The sequence below is a fragment of the Salmo salar genome, chromosome 14, assembly GCF_965601325.2.
Source record: "Salmo salar chromosome 14, fSalSal1, whole genome shotgun sequence".
Lineage (NCBI taxonomy): Eukaryota > Metazoa > Chordata > Actinopteri > Salmoniformes > Salmonidae > Salmo > Salmo salar.
In genome coordinates, this window is record NC_138304.1 from 48204464 (window position 1) to 48222500 (window position 18037).

Consider the following 18037-nt stretch of genomic DNA (forward strand, 5'->3'; position numbering starts at 1 on the left):
TCAAAGGGGAACAGATTTAGGTCTAGTCGAGTGTTATTCAAATCAAAGTGGCATATTTAAATACATTCCCCCTTTTTTTATAAGGAGCAAAACAAAAGGTTTCTATGGCAAAGTTTTACGAACAAATGTTGTCTTGAGTGCTGCGTAACTGGGAACAGCTCCAAGTCACTCAACAGAAGATGCTGCTGTTTCTTTATTGGTTAAGCTGCTCACCTTTTGGATCGTGATTGGTTAAGCTGCTCACCTGTTGGATCGTGATTGAGAAGCGATCAGCCTCACACGTTAGATTCATTACACTGACATTTTACATGTTAGTCATTTAGCAGATGCTCTTATCCAGAGAGACAGTTAGTGCATTCAGGTGAGACAAGCTCATCTCATAGTAAGTACATTTCTCCTCTTAGTTATAAGGAAAAGGCTGTGCTAGAAAGAAAAGGTTTATTTGAATTGAAATGTTCAATGTTTTATTACTAGGGGAGGTGGGGGGTAAGACTGAGATGTCTTATTTCAGATTATCTTTATGAAGATACTCTCATCTCTTAACTGCAATTCCTGCTCCTCTTTTCAAGCGTGGTGATGTCACGGTTTATTCCACACAGAACTCTCCCTGACACCCACACTCACCCCCTCTCCTCTCCTCTCCTCTCCTCTCCTCTCCTCTCCTCTCCGCTCCTCTCCTCTCCTCTCAATACAGAACTCTCCCTGACACCCACACTCACCCCCTCTCCTCTCCTCTCCTCTCAACACATAACTCTCCCTGACACCCACACTCACCCCTTCTCCTCTCCTCTCCTCACCTCTCCTCTCCTCTCCTCTCACCCCTTCTCCTCTCCTCTCCACTCCTCTGGAACCTTGTATCACATCCACCTCTTATGATCCCATCTTAACGTTCTCCTCTCTCCTCAGTACGTCGTGTCCCTCCACGGTTCTCCATCCCACCCACCAACCACGAGGTGATGCCTGGGGGCAGTGTGAACCTGACGTGTGTTGCTGTGGGATCTCCCATGCCCTATGTCAAGTGGATCATGGGAGAAATCGAACTCACCAAGGTATTTACTTTCACTGTTACTGTTTAGCTTTTTATCTGTTTTATTCTGTCTTTATTACTACAGCACCTTGAGTGTCTGTATGAACTTTATTACTACAGCACCTTGAGTGTCTGTATGAACTTTATTACTACAGCACCTTGAGTGTCTGTATGAACTTTATTACTACAGCACCTTGAGTGTCTGTATGAACTTTATTACTACAGCACCTTGAGTGTCTGTATGAACTTTATTACTACAGCACCTTGAGTGTCTGTATGAACTTTATTACTACAGCACCTTGAGTGTCTGTATGAACTTTATTACTACAGCACCTTGAGTGTCTGTATGAACTTTATTACTACAGCACCTTGAGTGTCTGTATGAACTTTATTACTACAGCACCTTGAGTGTCTGTATGAACTTTATTACTACAGCACCTTGAGTGTCTGTATGAACTTTATTACTACAGCACCTTCAGTGTCTGTATGAACTTTATTACTACAGCACCTTCAGTGTCTGTATGAATTGTGTTGAATTAAGTTCCCATTTTGTTATGATTACTTCCCTATTTAAACCCTCTGGTCATCATGATGTTTTGGTGCGTTATTCTGTCAGTGTCCGTGTATAGGTGATGAGGAAAAGGAGTCAATCGCAGGACTCCGAACTGAGTAAAACATAGGTAATTTACTCAAATAAAAATTCAGTATACAAAATCCACGCAGGTAAAACAAGAACTACAAACACAACGAACAATACCAACAGTAAAACAATAACGCACAAAACATCATGATGACCAGAGGGTTTAAATAGGGAAGTAATCATAACCAAATGGGAACCAGGTGTGAACAATCAAGACATAACCAATCGACAAAGAAACATGGATCGGTGGCAGCTAGAAAGCCGGTGACGATGACCGCCGAACGCCGCCCGAACAAGGAGAGGCACCAACTTCGGCGGAAGTCGTGACATTAAAGGAGAGGAAGCATAGAAATATAGCAGATAGAACGGGATTTACCACTTTTTCAGACTTGCTTTCAATGCTAATGCTAAAGATCTGTTACTCGCATTTCTATCTCAAATATGTCAGATCATACACAAAGCTAGTTAATGGACCTTTATGATTCTTCTTGTTTAGGAGGATGAGATGCCCATCGGTCGGAATGTTCTGGAAGTGACCAACGTCAAGGAGTCAGCCAACTACAGCTGCGTGGCCATATCATCACTGGGCCAGATCGAGGCTACCGCTCAGGTCTCTGTCAAAGGTGAGGGGTCAAAGGTCACGCTGTTTGTGTGTGTCTGTGTGTGTGTGTCTTTCACTCTCTTTTGGCTTAAAGGCCATATTTCAGTTAGTCGGGCCGTATTTCAGTTAGTCTGGCCGTATTTCAGTTAGTCGGGCCGTATTTCAGTTTGTCTGGCCGTATTTCAGTTAGTCGGGCCGTATTTCAGTTAGTCGGGCCGTATTTCAATTTGTCTGGCCGTATTTCAGTTAGTCGGGCCGTATTTCAGTTAGTCGGGCCGTATTTCAGTTAGTCTGGCCGTATTTCAGTTAGTCGGGCCGTATTTCAGTTTGTCTGGCCGTATTTCAGTTAGTCGGGCCGTATTTCAGTTAGTCGGGCCGTATTTCAGTTAGTCGGGCCGTATTTCAGTTAGTCGGGCCGTATTTCAATTTGTCTGGCCGTATTTCAGTTTGTCTGGCCGTATTTCAGTTAGTCGGGCCGTATTTCAGTTAGTCGGGCCATATTTCAGTTAGTATTTCAAGCAGTTGATGGTGTGTGTGTGTGTGTGTGTGTGTGTGTGTGTGTGTGTGTGTGTGTGTGTGTGTGTGTGTGTGTGTGTGTGTGTGTGTGTGTGTGTGTGTGTATGCGCGCGTGTGTGTGGTTGTGTGCGCGTGTGTGTGGTTGTGTGTGCGTGTGTGTGGTTGTGTGTGCGTGTGTGTGTGTATGTGCGCGTGTGTGTGTGTGTGTGTGTGTGTGTGTGCGTGTGTGTGGTTGTGTGTGCGTGTGTGTGTGGTTGTGTGTGTGTGTGTGGTTGTATGTGCGTGTGTGTGGTTGTGTGTGTGGTTGTGTGCGCGTGTGTGTGGTTGTGTGTGCGTGTGTGTGGTTGTGTGTGCGTGTGTGTGTATGTGCGCGTGTGTGTGTGTGTGTGTGTGCGTGTGTGTGGTTGTGTGTGCGTGTGTGTGTGGTTGTGTGTGTGTGTGTGGTTGTATGTGCGTGTGTGTGGTTGTGTGTGTGTGTGTGTGTGTGTGTGTGTGTGTGTGTGTGTGTGTGTGTGTGTGTGTGTGTGTGTGTGTGTGTGTGTGTGTGTGTGTGTTAGAATCAAAACAACATGCTGGCTAGGTCAGTGGAGGACACAGTGTCTGAGTCCCAAATGTAAATCCTATTCCCTTTGTGCCCTGATAGTAGTGCACTAATATAGAGAATTATGATGCCATTTTGGTACCCAGGCTGTAAGGATCTCACGATGAGTAATCTGCTCTGGAACGGACTGTGTGTTATCACGTACACGACAAGCTGTGATGACAAAGGTTGTATCCCAAATCGCACCATAATCCCAACATAGTGTTCTACTTTTGATCAGAGATGGTATAGGCCCAGGGTAAAAAGTAGTGTCCAATTTGGGACGGAACCACTGCGTTCTCTTACGTACCTACAAGCTGTGATGACTGGGAAGTCTGGTTGATGACAAACCCAAGCAGTGTGACTCATTATGGCAGATTGTTATGGAGTTTGAGCCGATCAAACAGCTTCCCAGCTGTCTTAAGTTTCCACCACAACGTTAATGTTGCTTCAACATGTTTGATGCACCTGCGATCTGATTAACTGGCTATCAGGGCTATCTGGGTTGACACACACACACACACACACACACACACACACACACACACACACCGACGCGCACGCCATCAACTGCCTGCAGTACCGCCTCACCAACTAAAAGTAGTTGTAAACATCATTGGAAATGTTTGACTCACTTTTAGATTTGGTAGGGGATAAACTTAGCTTACCACATGAAGTTATGCACACACACACACACACACACACACACACACACACACACACACACACACACACACACACACACACACACACACACACACACACACACACAGAGGCGTCATTACAGTCCCTGGTTCGAATCCAGGCTGTATCACATCCGGCCGTGATTGGGAGTCCCATAGGGCGGCGCACAATTTGGTCCAGTGTCGTCCGGGTTAGGCCGGGGTAGGCCGTCACTGTAAATTAGAATTTATTCTTAACTGACTTGCCTAGTTAAATAAAGGTTCAATTAAAATATAGATTTTTTTTTATAAAAACACAAACACACACTGTTGATTGTGAGGTATTTCATTCAAAGACTCAATCATGGACACACTTACTGACAGTTGTAGCTGCTTTGTGTGATGTATTGATGTTTCTACCTTCTTGACCTTTGTGCTGTTGTCTATGCCCAATAATGTTTGGACCATGTTTTGTGCTGCTGCCATGTTGTGTTGCTACCATGTTGTTGTCATGTTGTGTTGCTACCATACTGTGTTATGTGTTGCTGCCTTGCTATGTTGTTGTCTTAGGTCTCTCTTTATGTAGTGTTGTGTTGTCTCTCTTGTTGTGATGTGTGTTTTGTCCTATATTTATATTGTATTTATTTATTTAATCCCACGACCCCGGTCCCCGCAGGAGGCCTTTTGGTACTCCGTCATTGTAAATAAGAATTTGTTCTTAACTGACTTGCCCAGTTAAATAAAAGTTCAATAAAAAGGGAAGGACCCACAGTAGTTGTGTATTGGTGCTGGTGGAAAGTATAAGGCTTTCTGAGTTCTGCAATATTCTGGGAGTGTCTGTGTGTCTGCTAGGAACATATGTCTGGACTGGACCGTGGGTGTATCAGGGTTTCCGTTAGCCGGTAATAGCCGGCTAAATATTTTATTTTTTTAGAATATTTTATTTGTATGTAGCCCAGTTCTACTGGTTGGAGGAATGTGGGATCTATCATCCTAGAGTCTATTAGGGCTAATTCTATCTGGACTAGCAGACCAATAGAATAGGTAACCTTTTCTACTATTGGGGATAGTAAATTCACACAGGCTCATAGGCAGCGAATCCATAAGGCTAGGGGAAGCTAAGCTTTCTCTAAGGAAATGTAATTCAATTGCCCAAATGATATAGCCTAATTAGCCTACTCCTGTCTATACAGAAATAACTAAAATCGTTCAACATAGGCTACTAAAGCATCATTTGTGCCTCAGGGGATCATTAGCCCCCGCCCTGCCCAAAAGAAAGTTGTGGGTTGTTTTAAATCACGTTGACTACAGTTAGAAGGAAAGGCAGCCCCCCCCAGCATTGACTACAGTTGGAAGGAAAGGCAGCCCCCCCCAGCGTTGACTACAGTTGGAAGGAAAGGCAGCCCCCCCAGCATTGACTACAGTTGGAAGGAAAGGCAGCCCCCCAGCGTTGACTACAGTTGGAAGGAAAGGCAGCCCCCCCCAGCGTTGACTACAGTTGGAAGGAAAGGCAGCCCCCCCCAGCGTTGACTACAGTTGGAAGGAAAGGCAGCCCCCCAGCGTTGACTACAGTTGGAAGGAAAGGCAGCCCCCCCCAGCGTTGACTACAGTTGGAAGGAAAGGCAGCCCCCCAGCGTTGACTACAGTTGGAAGGAAAGGCAGCCCCCCCCAGCGTTGACTACAGTTGGAAGGAAAGGCAGCCCCCCCAGCGTTGACTACAGTTGGAAGGAAAGGCAGCCCCCCCAGCGTTGACTACAGTTGGAAGGAAAGGCAGCCCCCCCACCCAGCATTGACTACAGTTGGAAGGAAAGGCAGCCCCCCAGCGTTGACTACAGTTGGAAGGAAAGGCAGCCCCCCCAGCATTTACTACAGTTGGAAGGAAAGGCAGCCCCCCCAGCGTTGACTACAGTTGGAAGGAAAGGCAGCCCCCCCAGCGTTGACTACAGTTGGAAGGAAAGGCAGCCCCCCCACCCAGCATTGACTACAGTTGGAAGGAAAGGCAGCCCCCCCCCCAGCGTTGACTACAGTTGGAAGGAAAGGCAGCCCCCCCACCCAGCATTGACTACAGTTGGAAGGAAAGGCAGCCCCCCCCAGCGTTGACTACAGTTGGAAGGAAAGGCAGCCCCCCCAGCGTTGACTACAGTTGGAAGGAAAGGCAGCCCCCCCCAGCATTGACTACAGTTAGAACGAAAGGCAGCCCCCCCAGCGTTGACTACAGTTGGAAGGAAAGGCAGCCCCCCCAGCGTTGACTACAGTTGGAAGGAAAGGCAGCCCCCCAGCGTTGACTACAGTTAGAAGGAAAGTCAGCCCCCCAGCGTTGACTACAGTTGGAAGGAAAGGCAGCCCCCCCAGCATTGACTACAGTTGGAAGGAAAGGCAGCCCCCCCACCCAGCATTGACTACAGTTAGAAGGAAAGGCAGCCCCCCCACCCAGCATTGACTACAGTTGGAAGGAAAGGCAGCCCCCCCAGCGTTGACTACAGTTGGAAGGAAAGGCAGCCCCCCCACCCAGCGTTGACTACAGTTGGAAGGAAAGGCAGCCCCCCCAGCGTTGACTACAGTTGGAAGGAAAGGCAGCCCCCCGCCCAGCTTGAACTACAGTTGGAAGGAAAGGCAGCCCCCCCAGCATTGACTACAGTTAGAAGGAAAGGCAGCCCCCCCACCCAGCATTGACTACAGTTGGAAGGAAAGGCAGCCCCCCCAGCGTTGACTACAGTTGGAAGGAAAGGCAGCCCCCCCACCCAGCATTGACTACAGTTGGAAGGAAAGGCAGCCCCCCCAGCGTTGACTACAGTTGGAAGGAAAGGCAGCCCCCCCAGCATTGACTACAGTTGGAAGGAAAGGCAGCCCCCCCAGCGTTGACTACAGTTGGAAGGAAAGGCAGCCCCCCCAGCGTTGACTACAGTTGGAAGGAAAGGCAGCCCCCCCAGCGTTGACTACAGTTGGAAGGAAAGGCAGCCCCCCCAGCGTTGACTACAGTTGGAAGGAAAGGCAGCCCCCCCAGCGTTGACTACAGTTGGAAGGAAAGGCAGCCCCCCCACCCAGCATTGACTACAGTTGGAAGGAAAGGCAGCCCCCCCAGCGTTGACTACAGTTGGAAGGAAAGGCAGCCCCCCCAGCGTTGACTACAGTTGGAAGGAAAGGCAGCCCCCCCAGCGTTGACTACAGTTGGAAGGAAAGGCAGCCCCCCCACCCAGCATTGACTACAGTTGGAAGGAAAGGCAGCCCCCCCAGCATTGACTACAGTTGGAAGGAAAGGCAGCCCCCCCAGCGTTGACTACAGTTGGAAGGAAAGGCAGCCCCCCCAGCGTTGACTACAGTTAGAAGGAAAGGCAGCCCCCCCAGCGTTGACTACAGTTGGAAGGAAAGGCAGCCCCCCCAGCGTTGACTACAGTTGGAAGGAAAGGCAGCCCCCCCCCCCAGTGTTGACTACAGTTGGAAGGAAAGGACATTTTCAGAACAGAAACCTTGGTCTTCCTGTGTGATGTGACCATCCTTGACAGTCCCTGCCAGGACCCATTGGACATTATATAGGGAATAGGATAATATCAGTGTCATATATATAGTCAGGATCTAGAATATCAGTGTCATGTATATAGTCAGGAACTAGAATATCAGTGTTGTGTATATAGTCAGGAACTAGAATATCAGTGTCATGTATATAGTCAGGAACTAGAATATCAGTGTCATGTATATAGTCAGGAACTAGAATATCAGTGTCATGTATATAGTCAGGAACTAGAATATCAGTGGCATGTATATAGTCAGGAACTAGAATATCAGTGTCATGTATATAGTCAGGAACTAGAATATCAGTGTCATGTATATAGTCAGGATCTAGAATATCAGTGTCATGTATATAGTCAGGAACTAGAATATCAGTGGCATGTATATAGTCAGGAACTAGTATATCAGTGGCATGTATATAGTCAGGAACTAGAATATCAGTGGCATGTATATAGTCAGGAACTAGAATATCAGTGGCATGTATATAGTCAGGAACTAGAATATCAGTGGCATGTATATAGTCAGGAACTAGAATATCAGTGGCATGTATATAGTCAGGAACTAGAATATCAGTGGCATGTATATAGTCAGGAACTAGAATATCAGTGTCGTGTATATAGTCAGGAACTAGAATATCAGTGTCATGTATATAGTCAGGAACTAGAATATCAGTGGCATGTATATAGTCAGGAACTAGAATATCAGTGTCGTGTATATAGTCAGGAACTAGAATATCAGTGTCATGTATATAGTCAGGAACTAGAATATCAGTGTCATGTATATAGTCAGGAACTAGAATATCAGTGTCATGTATATATTGTCAGGAACTAGAATATCAGTGTCATGTATATATTGTCAGGAACTAGAATATCAGTGTCATGTATATATTGTCAGGAACTAGAATATCAGTGGCATGTATATATTGTCAGGAACTAGAATATCAGTGTCATGTATATATTGTCAGGAACTAGAATATCAGTGGCATGTATATAGTCAGGAACTAGAATATCAGTGGCATGTATATATTGTCAGGAACTAGAATATCAGTGGCATGTATATATTGTCAGGAACTAGAATATCAGTGGCATGTATATATTGTCAGGAACTAGAATATCAGTGGCATGTATATATTGTCAGGAACTAGAATATCAGTGTTTTGTATATAGTCAGGAACTAGAATATCAGTGGCATGTATATATAGTCAGGAACTAGAATATCAGTGTTTTGTATATAGTCAGGAACTAGAATATCAGTGGCATGTATATAGTCAGGAACTAGAATATCAGTGTCATGTATATAGTCAGGAACTAGAATATCAGTGTTTTGTATATAGTCAGGAACTAGAATATCAGTGTCATGTATATAGTCAGGAACTAGAATATCAGTGTCATGTGTATATTGTCAGGAACTAGAATATCAGTGGCATGTATATATTGTCAGGAACTAGAATATCAGTGGCATGTATATATTGTCAGGAACTAGAATATCAGTGTCGTGTATATAGTCAGGAACTAGAATATCAGTGTCGTGTATATAGTCAGGAACTAGAATATCAGTGTCATGTATATAGTCAGGAACTAGAATATTAGTGGCATGTATATAGTCAGGAACTAGAATATCAGTGGCATGTATATAGTCAGGAACTAGAATATCAGTGGCATGTATATAGTCAGGAACTAGAATATCAGTGTCATGTATATAGTCAGGAACTAGAATATCAGTGGCATGTATATAGTCAGGAACTAGAATGTCAGTGTCGTGTATATAGTCAGGAACTAGAATATCAGTGTCGTGTATATAGTCAGGAACTAGAATATCAGTGTTGTGTATATAGTCAGGAACTAGAATATCAGTGTCATGTATATAGTCAGGAACTAGAATATCAGTGGCATGTATATAGTCAGGAACTAGAATATCAGTGGCATGTATATAGTCAGGAACTAGAATATCAGTGTCGTGTATATAGTCAGGAACTAGAATATCAGTGTCATGTATATAGTCAGGAACTAGAATATCAGTGGCATGTATATAGTCAGGAACTAGAATATCAGTGGCATGTATATAGTCAGGAACTAGAATATCAGTGTCGTGTATATAGTCAGGAACTAGAATATCAGTGTCATGTATATAGTCAGGAACTAGAATATCAGTGTCATGTATATAGTCAGGAACTAGAATATCAGTGTCATGTATATATTGTCAGGAACTAGAATATCAGTGTCATGTATATATTGTCAGGAACTAGAATATCAGTGGCATGTATATATTGTCAGGAACTAGAATATCAGTGGCGTGTATATATTGTCAGGAACTAGAATATCAGTGTTTTGTATATAGTCAGGAACTAGAATATCAGTGTCATGTATATAGTCAGGAACTAGAATATCAGTGTCATGTATATAGTCAGGAACTAGAATATCAGTGTTTTGTATATAGTCAGGAACTAGATTATCAGTGTTTTGTATATAGTCAGGAACTAGAATATCAGTGTCATGTATATAGTCAGGAACTAGAATATCAGTGTTTTGTATATAGTCAGGAACTAGAATATCAGTGTGATGTATATAGTCAGGAACTAGAAAATCAGTGTTTTGTATATAGTCAGGAACTAGAATATCAGTGTTTTGTATATAGTCAGGAACTCCTGACTCAACAGACTGACTCTCTTTCTTTCATTTTCTTGGTGTCCACCCAGAGGTTCTGTAAACCTCTGGGATTTTCAATAATGTCTGGCTGTGTATTGCAATAGTTTTAATATGGTGGACTGAGGAGATTTGGAGGTGAATATAGCATATCCATTACTTGAATTAATAGTCCATGAAACAGTCTTAATATCTATGTTCCCTTTTCGAGTTATGGGGTTAGTCAGCATTTTCAATCATCTGCCATCTTAGAACACATCTATCCAGTACTGAAAGATCGCCTTGATTTCATTTCATATAACGAACATCTCATCCTCTCTCTCTCTCTCTCTCTCTCTCTCTCTCTCTCTCTCTCTCTCTCTCTCTCTGTCTCTGTCTCTCTCTCGCTCCCTCTCTCTCTTTCTCTCTCTGTATCTCTGTCTCTCTCTCTCTCTTTCTCTCTCTGTATCTCTCTCTGTATCTCTCTCTCTCTCTCTCTGTATCTCTGTCTCGCTCTCTCTCTCTTTCTCTCTTTATCTCTATCTCTCTCTCTCTCTCTCTCTTTCTCTGTATCTCTCTCTGTATCTCTCTCTCTCTCTCTCTGTATCTCTCTTTCTCTGTATCTCTCTCTGTATCTCTCTCTCTCTCTCTCTGTATCTCTCTTTCTCTGTATCTCTCTCTCTCTCTCTGTTTCTCCATCTCTCCTCCTCCAGCCCTCCCCAAGCCCCCCACCTCTCTCATAGTGACTGAGACCACAGCCACCAGTGTGACCCTAATCTGGGACTCTGGGAACCCTGAACCTGTGTCCTTCTTCATGATCCAGTACCGGGCTAAAGCCACCGACGCAGGCTTCCAGGAGGTGTGTTCTAATGGCTCTCTGGGTTACAACATCCCGGTCACTTTCCCCAAATTCCCAGGTTTTTCTGAAATCCTGGTTGGAGAATTCCAGATGTCCTGCTTTTCCCTCTTGATTCTTGGGAAACTAACAAACCCGGGATTTCTGGAAAACATGGGAATTTTGGGACAATTACTGGAATTATGCAACCCTAAACATGGTTGAAAAAGTAGAAAGACCGAGATTGTTCTGTAAGTAGCTTTGGGATGTAAATATCTGCTAAATAACCATATGATGATATTGTAGGTGGACGGAGTAGCTACCACTCGTTACAGCATCGGCGGGCTCAGCCCCTACTCAGAATATGAGTTCCGTGTGATGGCGGTGAACAACATTGGGCGCGGGCCGCCCTCTGACCCGGTAGAGACCCGTACTGGGGAGCAGGCTCCCTCTTCACCCCCCCTGGCTGTCCAGGTCCGCATGCTGTCTGCTTCCACCATGCTGGTCCAATGGGAACCGCCCGAGGAACCTAACGGACAGATCAGAGGGTATGATGAATATGAATATGTCTTATGAAGGCTTAATGAAGGATTCCTAGACACTTCATAGCATGTGAATATGAATGTGTCCCAAATGACACCCTAATCCCTATATCGTGAACTACTTTTTGAGCCATATGTGCCATTTAGGACACAGCCTATGTCTTATGAAGGCTTAATGATAGTCATTAAGCCTTCATAAGTCATTTATAAACAAAATGTCATACACACAGTGGCTTCAGAAAGTATTCATACCCCTTGACCTATTCCACATTGTGTTGTGTTACAGCCTAAATTCAGAATGGATTGCATTAATGTTGTTGCTTTCACCAATCTACACACAATATCTCATGCTGACAAAGCCAAAACGGCAGGGTAGCCTAGTGGTTAGAGTGTTGGACTAGTAACTGCAAAGTTGCAAGTTCGAATCCCCGAGCTGACAAGGTAAAAATCTGTCGTTCTGCCCCCTGAACAAGACAGTTAACCCACTGTTCCTAGGCTGTCATTGAAAATAAGAATTTGTTCTTAACTGACTTGCCTAGTTAAATAAAGGTAAAAAAAAAAACGTGTTTGCAATTGTATTGTTAATGAAATACAGATCTAATTTACATAAGTATTCACAAACCTGAGTCAATACATGTTAGAATCACCTTTGGCAGTGATTACAGCTGTGAGTCTTTCTGGGTAAGTCTCTAAGAGCTTTGCACACCTGGATTGTACAATATTTGCCCATTATTCTTTTCAGAATTCTTCAAGCCCTGTCAAATTGGTTGTTGATCATTGCTAGACAACCATTTTCAGGTCGTTGTCATAGATTTTCAAGTAGATTTAAGTCAAAACTGTAACACGACCACCCAGAAACATTCACTTTCTTCTTGGTAAGCAACTCCAGTGTAGATTTGGCCTTGTGTTTTAGGTTATTGTCCTGCTGAAAGGTGAATTAATCTTCCAGGGTCTGGTGGAAAGCAGACTGAACCAGGTGCCTGTGCTTAGCTCAATTCAGTTCATTTTTTATCCTAAAAAACTCCCTCGTCTTTGTTGATGACAAGCATACCCTTAACATGATGCAGCCACCACTATGCTTGAAAATATGAAGAGTGGTACTCAGTGATGTGTTGTATTGGATTTACCCCAAACATAACACTTTGTATTAAGGACAAAAGGTGAATTGCTTTGCCACATTTTTTGCAGTGTTACTTTAGTGCCTTGTTGCAAACAGGATGTATGTTTTAGAATATTTTATATTCTGTACAAGCTTCCTTCTTTTCACTCTGTCAATTAGGTTAGTATTGTGGAGTAACTACATTACTTCATTCCTCTCCGGACTCTCCTGTATCTTTGTAGTGACTGAGTGTATTGTTACACCATCCAAAATGGAAATAATAACTTTACCATGCTCAAAGGGATATTCAATGTCTGTTCTTTTAAAAAAAAATGTTTACCCATCTACCAATAGGTGCCATTTGCAAAGCATTGGAAAACCTCCCTGGTCTTTGTGGTTGCATCTGTGTTTGAAATTCACTGCTCGACTGAGGGACCTTACTGATAATTGTATGTGTGGGGTACAGAGATGAGGTAGTCATTCAACAATCATGTTAAACACTATTATTTCACACAGAGTAAGTCCATGCAACTTATTATGTGACTTGTTAAGCACATTTTCACTCAAGACATTTCAGCGTTTAATTTTTTATTAATTTCTAAAAACATAATTCCACTTTTACATGATGGGGTATTGTGATGTCATGAGGGGGTATTGTGATGTCATGATGGGGTATTGTGATGTCATGAGGGGGTATTGTGATGTCATGATGGGGTATTGTGATGTCATGAGGGGGTATTGTGATGCCATGAGGGGGTATTGTGACGTCATGATGGGGTATTGGGATGTCATGAGGGGGTATTGCGATGTCATGAGGGGGTATTGTGACGTCATGATGGGGTATTGGGATGTCATGAGGGGGTATTGCGATGTCATGATGGGGTATTGTGTGTAGGCCAGTGACACATCTACATTTAATCCATGTTAAATTCAGGCTGTAACAACAAAATGTGGAAAAAGTCAAGCTGTGTGAATGCTTTCTGAATGCACTGTATACAGTATAAGGTATGATAGTTATTTTCTAACTAAAAAAGATATACAACAATCAAACAAATATACAAATAATGAAGAAATACTGACACTATTTAATAAAGTACTATCTTGTCTTATCATATCACATATATAAAAAATCTCAATAGGTACAGGTCCTTTCCACTGTTGGTTTGTTGAATGTAATGATTGATTTGTAACTGTCACCAGGTACCGTGTGTACTACAGTTCAGACATGAACGACCCTCTGAGTGGCTGGCAGAAACACAACACTGACGACAGCAGGCTGACCACCATCTCAGGGCTGACCACTGATATCACCTACAGCCTCAGGGTGCTGGGGTTCACCTCTGTAGGGGACGGACCCCCCTCGGACGTACTGCAGGTCAAGACTCAGCAGGGAGGTGAGAGAGGGAGTGTGTTAGTGTGTGGTGTGTATCTTAGTGTGGGGTGTGTATCTTAGTGTGGGGTGTGTATCTTAGTGTGGGGTGTGTATCTTAGTGTGGGGTGTGTATCTTAGTGGTGGGTGTGTATCTTAGTGGTGGGTGTGTATCTTAGTGTGGGGTGTGTATCTTAGTGTGGGGTGTGTATCTTAGTGTGGGGTGTGTATCTTAGTGTGGGGTGAGGATCATGTTGAAACAGCCACTGTGACTATTCTAGTGTGAATGATGATTTGTGTCTTCTTGGTTCAATAACTAACCATCAGACCATAACTAACCATCAGACCATAACTAACCATCAGACAATAACTAACCATCAGACAATAACTAACCATCAGACCATAACTAACCATCAGACCATAACTAACCATCAGACAATAACTAACCATCAGACAATAACTAACCATCAGACCATAACTAACCATCAGACAATAACTAACCATCAGACCATAACTAACCATCAGACCATAACTAACCATCAGACAATAACTAACCATCAGACCATAACTAACCATCAGACCATAACTAACCATCAGACCATAACTAACCATCAGACAATAACTAACCATCAGACCATAACTAACCATCAGACAATAACTAACCATCAGACCATAACTAACCATCAGACAATAACTAACCATCAGACCATAACTAACCATCAGACCATAACTACTAACCATCAGACAATAACTAACCATCAGACCATAACTAACCATCAGACCATAACTACTAACCATCAGACAATAACTACTAACTATCAGACCATAACTAACCATCAGACCATAACTACTAACCATCAGACCATAACTAACTATCAGACCATAACTAACCATCAGACCATAACTACTAACCATCAGACCATAACTACTAACCATCAGACCATAACTACTAACCATCAGACCATAACTAACCATCAGACCATAACTACTAACCATCAGACCATAACTACTAACCATCAGACCATAACTACTAACCATCAGACCATAACTACTAACCATCAGACCATAACTAACCATCAGACCATAACTACTAACCATCAGACCATAACTACTAACCATCAGACCATAACTACTAACCATCAGACCATAACTAACCATCAGACCATAACTACTAACCATCAGACCATAACTACTAACCATCAGACTATAACTACTAACCATCAGACCATAACTACTAACCATCAGACCATAACTAACCATCAGACCATAACTAACCATCAGACCATAACTACTAACATCAGACCATAACTAACCATCAGACAATAACTAACCATCAGACCATAACTACAAACCATCAGACCATAACTACTAACCATCAGACCATAACTACTAACCATCAGACCATAACTACTAACCATCAGACCACAACCTGTCCTACTCTGTCCCTGTGTCCAAACAAACACCTGTCCTACTCTGTCCCTGTGTCCAAACACCTACCTGTCCTACTATGTCCCTGTGTCCAAACAGCTACCTGTCCTACTCTGTCCCTGTGTCCAAACACCTACCTGTCCTACTATGTCCCTGTGTCCTAACACCTACCTGTCCTACTCTGTCCCTGTGTCCTAACACCTACCTGTCCTACTCTGTCCCTGTGTCCTAACACCTACCTGTCCTACTCTGTCCCTGTGTCCAAACCCCTACCTGTCCTACTCTGTCCCTGTGTCCATACACCTACCTGTCCTACTCTGTCCCTGTGTCCTAACACCTACCTGTCCTACTCTGTCCCTGTGTCCTAACACCTACCTGTCCTACTCTGTCCCTGTGTCCAAACCCCTACCTGTCCTACTCTGTCCCTGTGTCCATACACCTACCTGTCCTACTCTGTCCCTGTGTCCTAACACCTACCTGTCCTACTCTGTCCCTGTGTCCAAACAACTACATGTCCTACTCTGTCCCTGTGTCCAAACAACTACCTGTCCTACTCTGTCCCTGTGTCCAAACACCTACCTGTCCTACTCTGTCCCTGTGTCCAAACCCCTACCTGTCCTACTCTGTCCCTGTGTCCATACACCTACTTGTCCTACTCTGTCACTGTGTCCTAACAACTACCTGTCCTACTCTGTCCCTGTGTCCTAACAACTACATGTCCTACTCTGCCCCTGTGTCCAAACCCCTACCTGTCCTACTCTGTCCCTGTGTCCAAACACCTGCCTGTCCTACTCTGTCCCTGTGTCCAAACACCTGCCTGTCCTACTCTGTCCCTGTGTCCTAACACCTACCTGTCCTACTCTGTCCCTGTGTTCAAACACCAACCTGTCCTACTCTGTTCCTGTGTCCAAACACCTACCTGTCCTACTCTGTCCCTGTGTCCAAACACCTACCTGTCCTACTCTGTCCCTGTGTTCAAACACCTACCTGTCCTACTCTGTCCCTGTGTCCAAACACCTACCTGTCCTACTCTGTTCCTGTGTCCTAACACCTACCTGTCCTACTCTGTCCCTGTGTCCAAACACCTACCTGTCCTACTCTGTCCCTGTGTTCAAACCCCTACCTGTCCTACTCTGTCCCTGTGTCCTAACACTCACCTGTCCCTTCAGTTCCTGCCCAACCATCCAGCTTCGAGGCAGAAGCGGAGTTGGATACACGCGTCATGTTGACGTGGCTGTGGCCTGTCCAGGACACCATCACTAAGTACGAGCTGCAGTACTGGGAGGCTAACTCTGACAACAAGGTAGGAACGACATTGAAAGAGCCTGGACCATGTAGTCGTCCTCCGTCTCTCTGTCTCCCAATCGGTCTCTCTCCACTCTTTACTATTGCAGGCTCCTCTGTTACTCTGCAGATTGATGTTTCTCCTCACCAAGAGTGTTGTACCATGTCATTTCTCTGAATGGTTATGTGTCAGGGTAAAAGCTATGTAATGCATTCCTCCTGTCCTCTCCTTCTCCCCTCCTCTCCTCTGTGGAAGGAGTGTAAAAAGAAGTGGCCGTATCGACAGCCACAACAATGATCCTGTCTGAATGCTTCTCAGCCGTCAGCTATAATAGTGGCTGGCTTCTCCTTTCTTCTGTTCAATCAATTGGCAAAGAAAGCAATTTAACCTCTCGACAAATGTGGACCATTTTAAAGGTGTTTTTCTCTGGGTTAATATTCAGCAGTTTTATACACATACTGTAGCAGGGCCTTGTCCTGATTCAGGGAGTCAATGGAGTGTTATTTTAGGTGTTTCACTGTTTCTCAGATATTGGTTTCATACTACAAATAAACAACTGCAGAATCTGTTTATAATATACCAAACTACACAGAGTAGAATAAAACACGCTATTGGGGACTGAGTCCTCATTTGAGATTAAAACTCTTAAACTCAGACTTGTAAATGTTTGTTGTTAATGGGAGATTAGTAATGCTTTGTGTATTAGACTTACTAGAATTATTTAATTTAAAAAAAAACATGTTCTCTTCCTTTTATCAGATCCACGTGACCTTTAATCCTGCGGGGTCATACGCCGTGGAGGGTCTGAAGCCCGATACCTTGTACCGTTTCTCCCTGGCAGCCCGCTCCGAGTTGGGCCTGGGAGTCTACACACAGCCCATAGAGGCGCGCACCGCCCAGTCCAGTGAGTACACACTCTCCCCCCTCTCTCCCTCTCTCTCCCTCTCTCCCTCTCTCTCTCCCTCTCCCCCTCTCTCTCTCTCTCTCTCTCTCTCTCCCTCTCTCTCTCTCCCTCTCTCTCCCTCTCCCGCTCTCTCTCTCTTTGTCCCTTTCCTCATTTTCCACTAACCCAGGAGAATCATCACCTCCACCTCAGGTGTCAGTTGCCCAGCAGCTGTTTCAAACTAAACAGCTATGATCCCACCAGCTGTTCCTGCTCGTCCTCCACTTCCTCATACTCTTCAAGCCTTTCACTTGCTGATCTGCAGTTGGTCCCAAACAGCCACAATACCACTCCCACTCTGGAGATTTCCCTGGTCTCGGGGTTTTCTACCATACTAACCCTCCTTCCTCTGTGTGAGAGAGAGAGAGAGGGAGCCCCTGTA

At 44.3% G+C, this 18037-nt stretch overlaps 1 protein-coding gene across 8 annotated transcripts in view; it reads left to right on the plus strand.

Moving 5' to 3' along the window:
- LOC106569653 (receptor-type tyrosine-protein phosphatase F) overlaps positions 1 to 18037 on the plus strand; it is a 470260-nt gene that overhangs the window by 310135 nt on the left and 142088 nt on the right. For all 8 annotated transcript variants that reach the window (XM_082961019.1, XM_082961018.1, XM_082961020.1 and 5 more), the window contains 7 exons: positions 907 to 1049; positions 2164 to 2290; positions 10868 to 11013; positions 11296 to 11537; positions 13831 to 14024; positions 16597 to 16730; positions 17472 to 17616. In XM_082961019.1, coding sequence (XP_082817145.1) covers positions 907 to 1049; positions 2164 to 2290; positions 10868 to 11013; positions 11296 to 11537; positions 13831 to 14024; positions 16597 to 16730; positions 17472 to 17616 — 1131 coding nt within the window. The remainder of the gene's footprint in view (positions 1 to 906; positions 1050 to 2163; positions 2291 to 10867; positions 11014 to 11295; positions 11538 to 13830; positions 14025 to 16596; positions 16731 to 17471; positions 17617 to 18037) is intronic.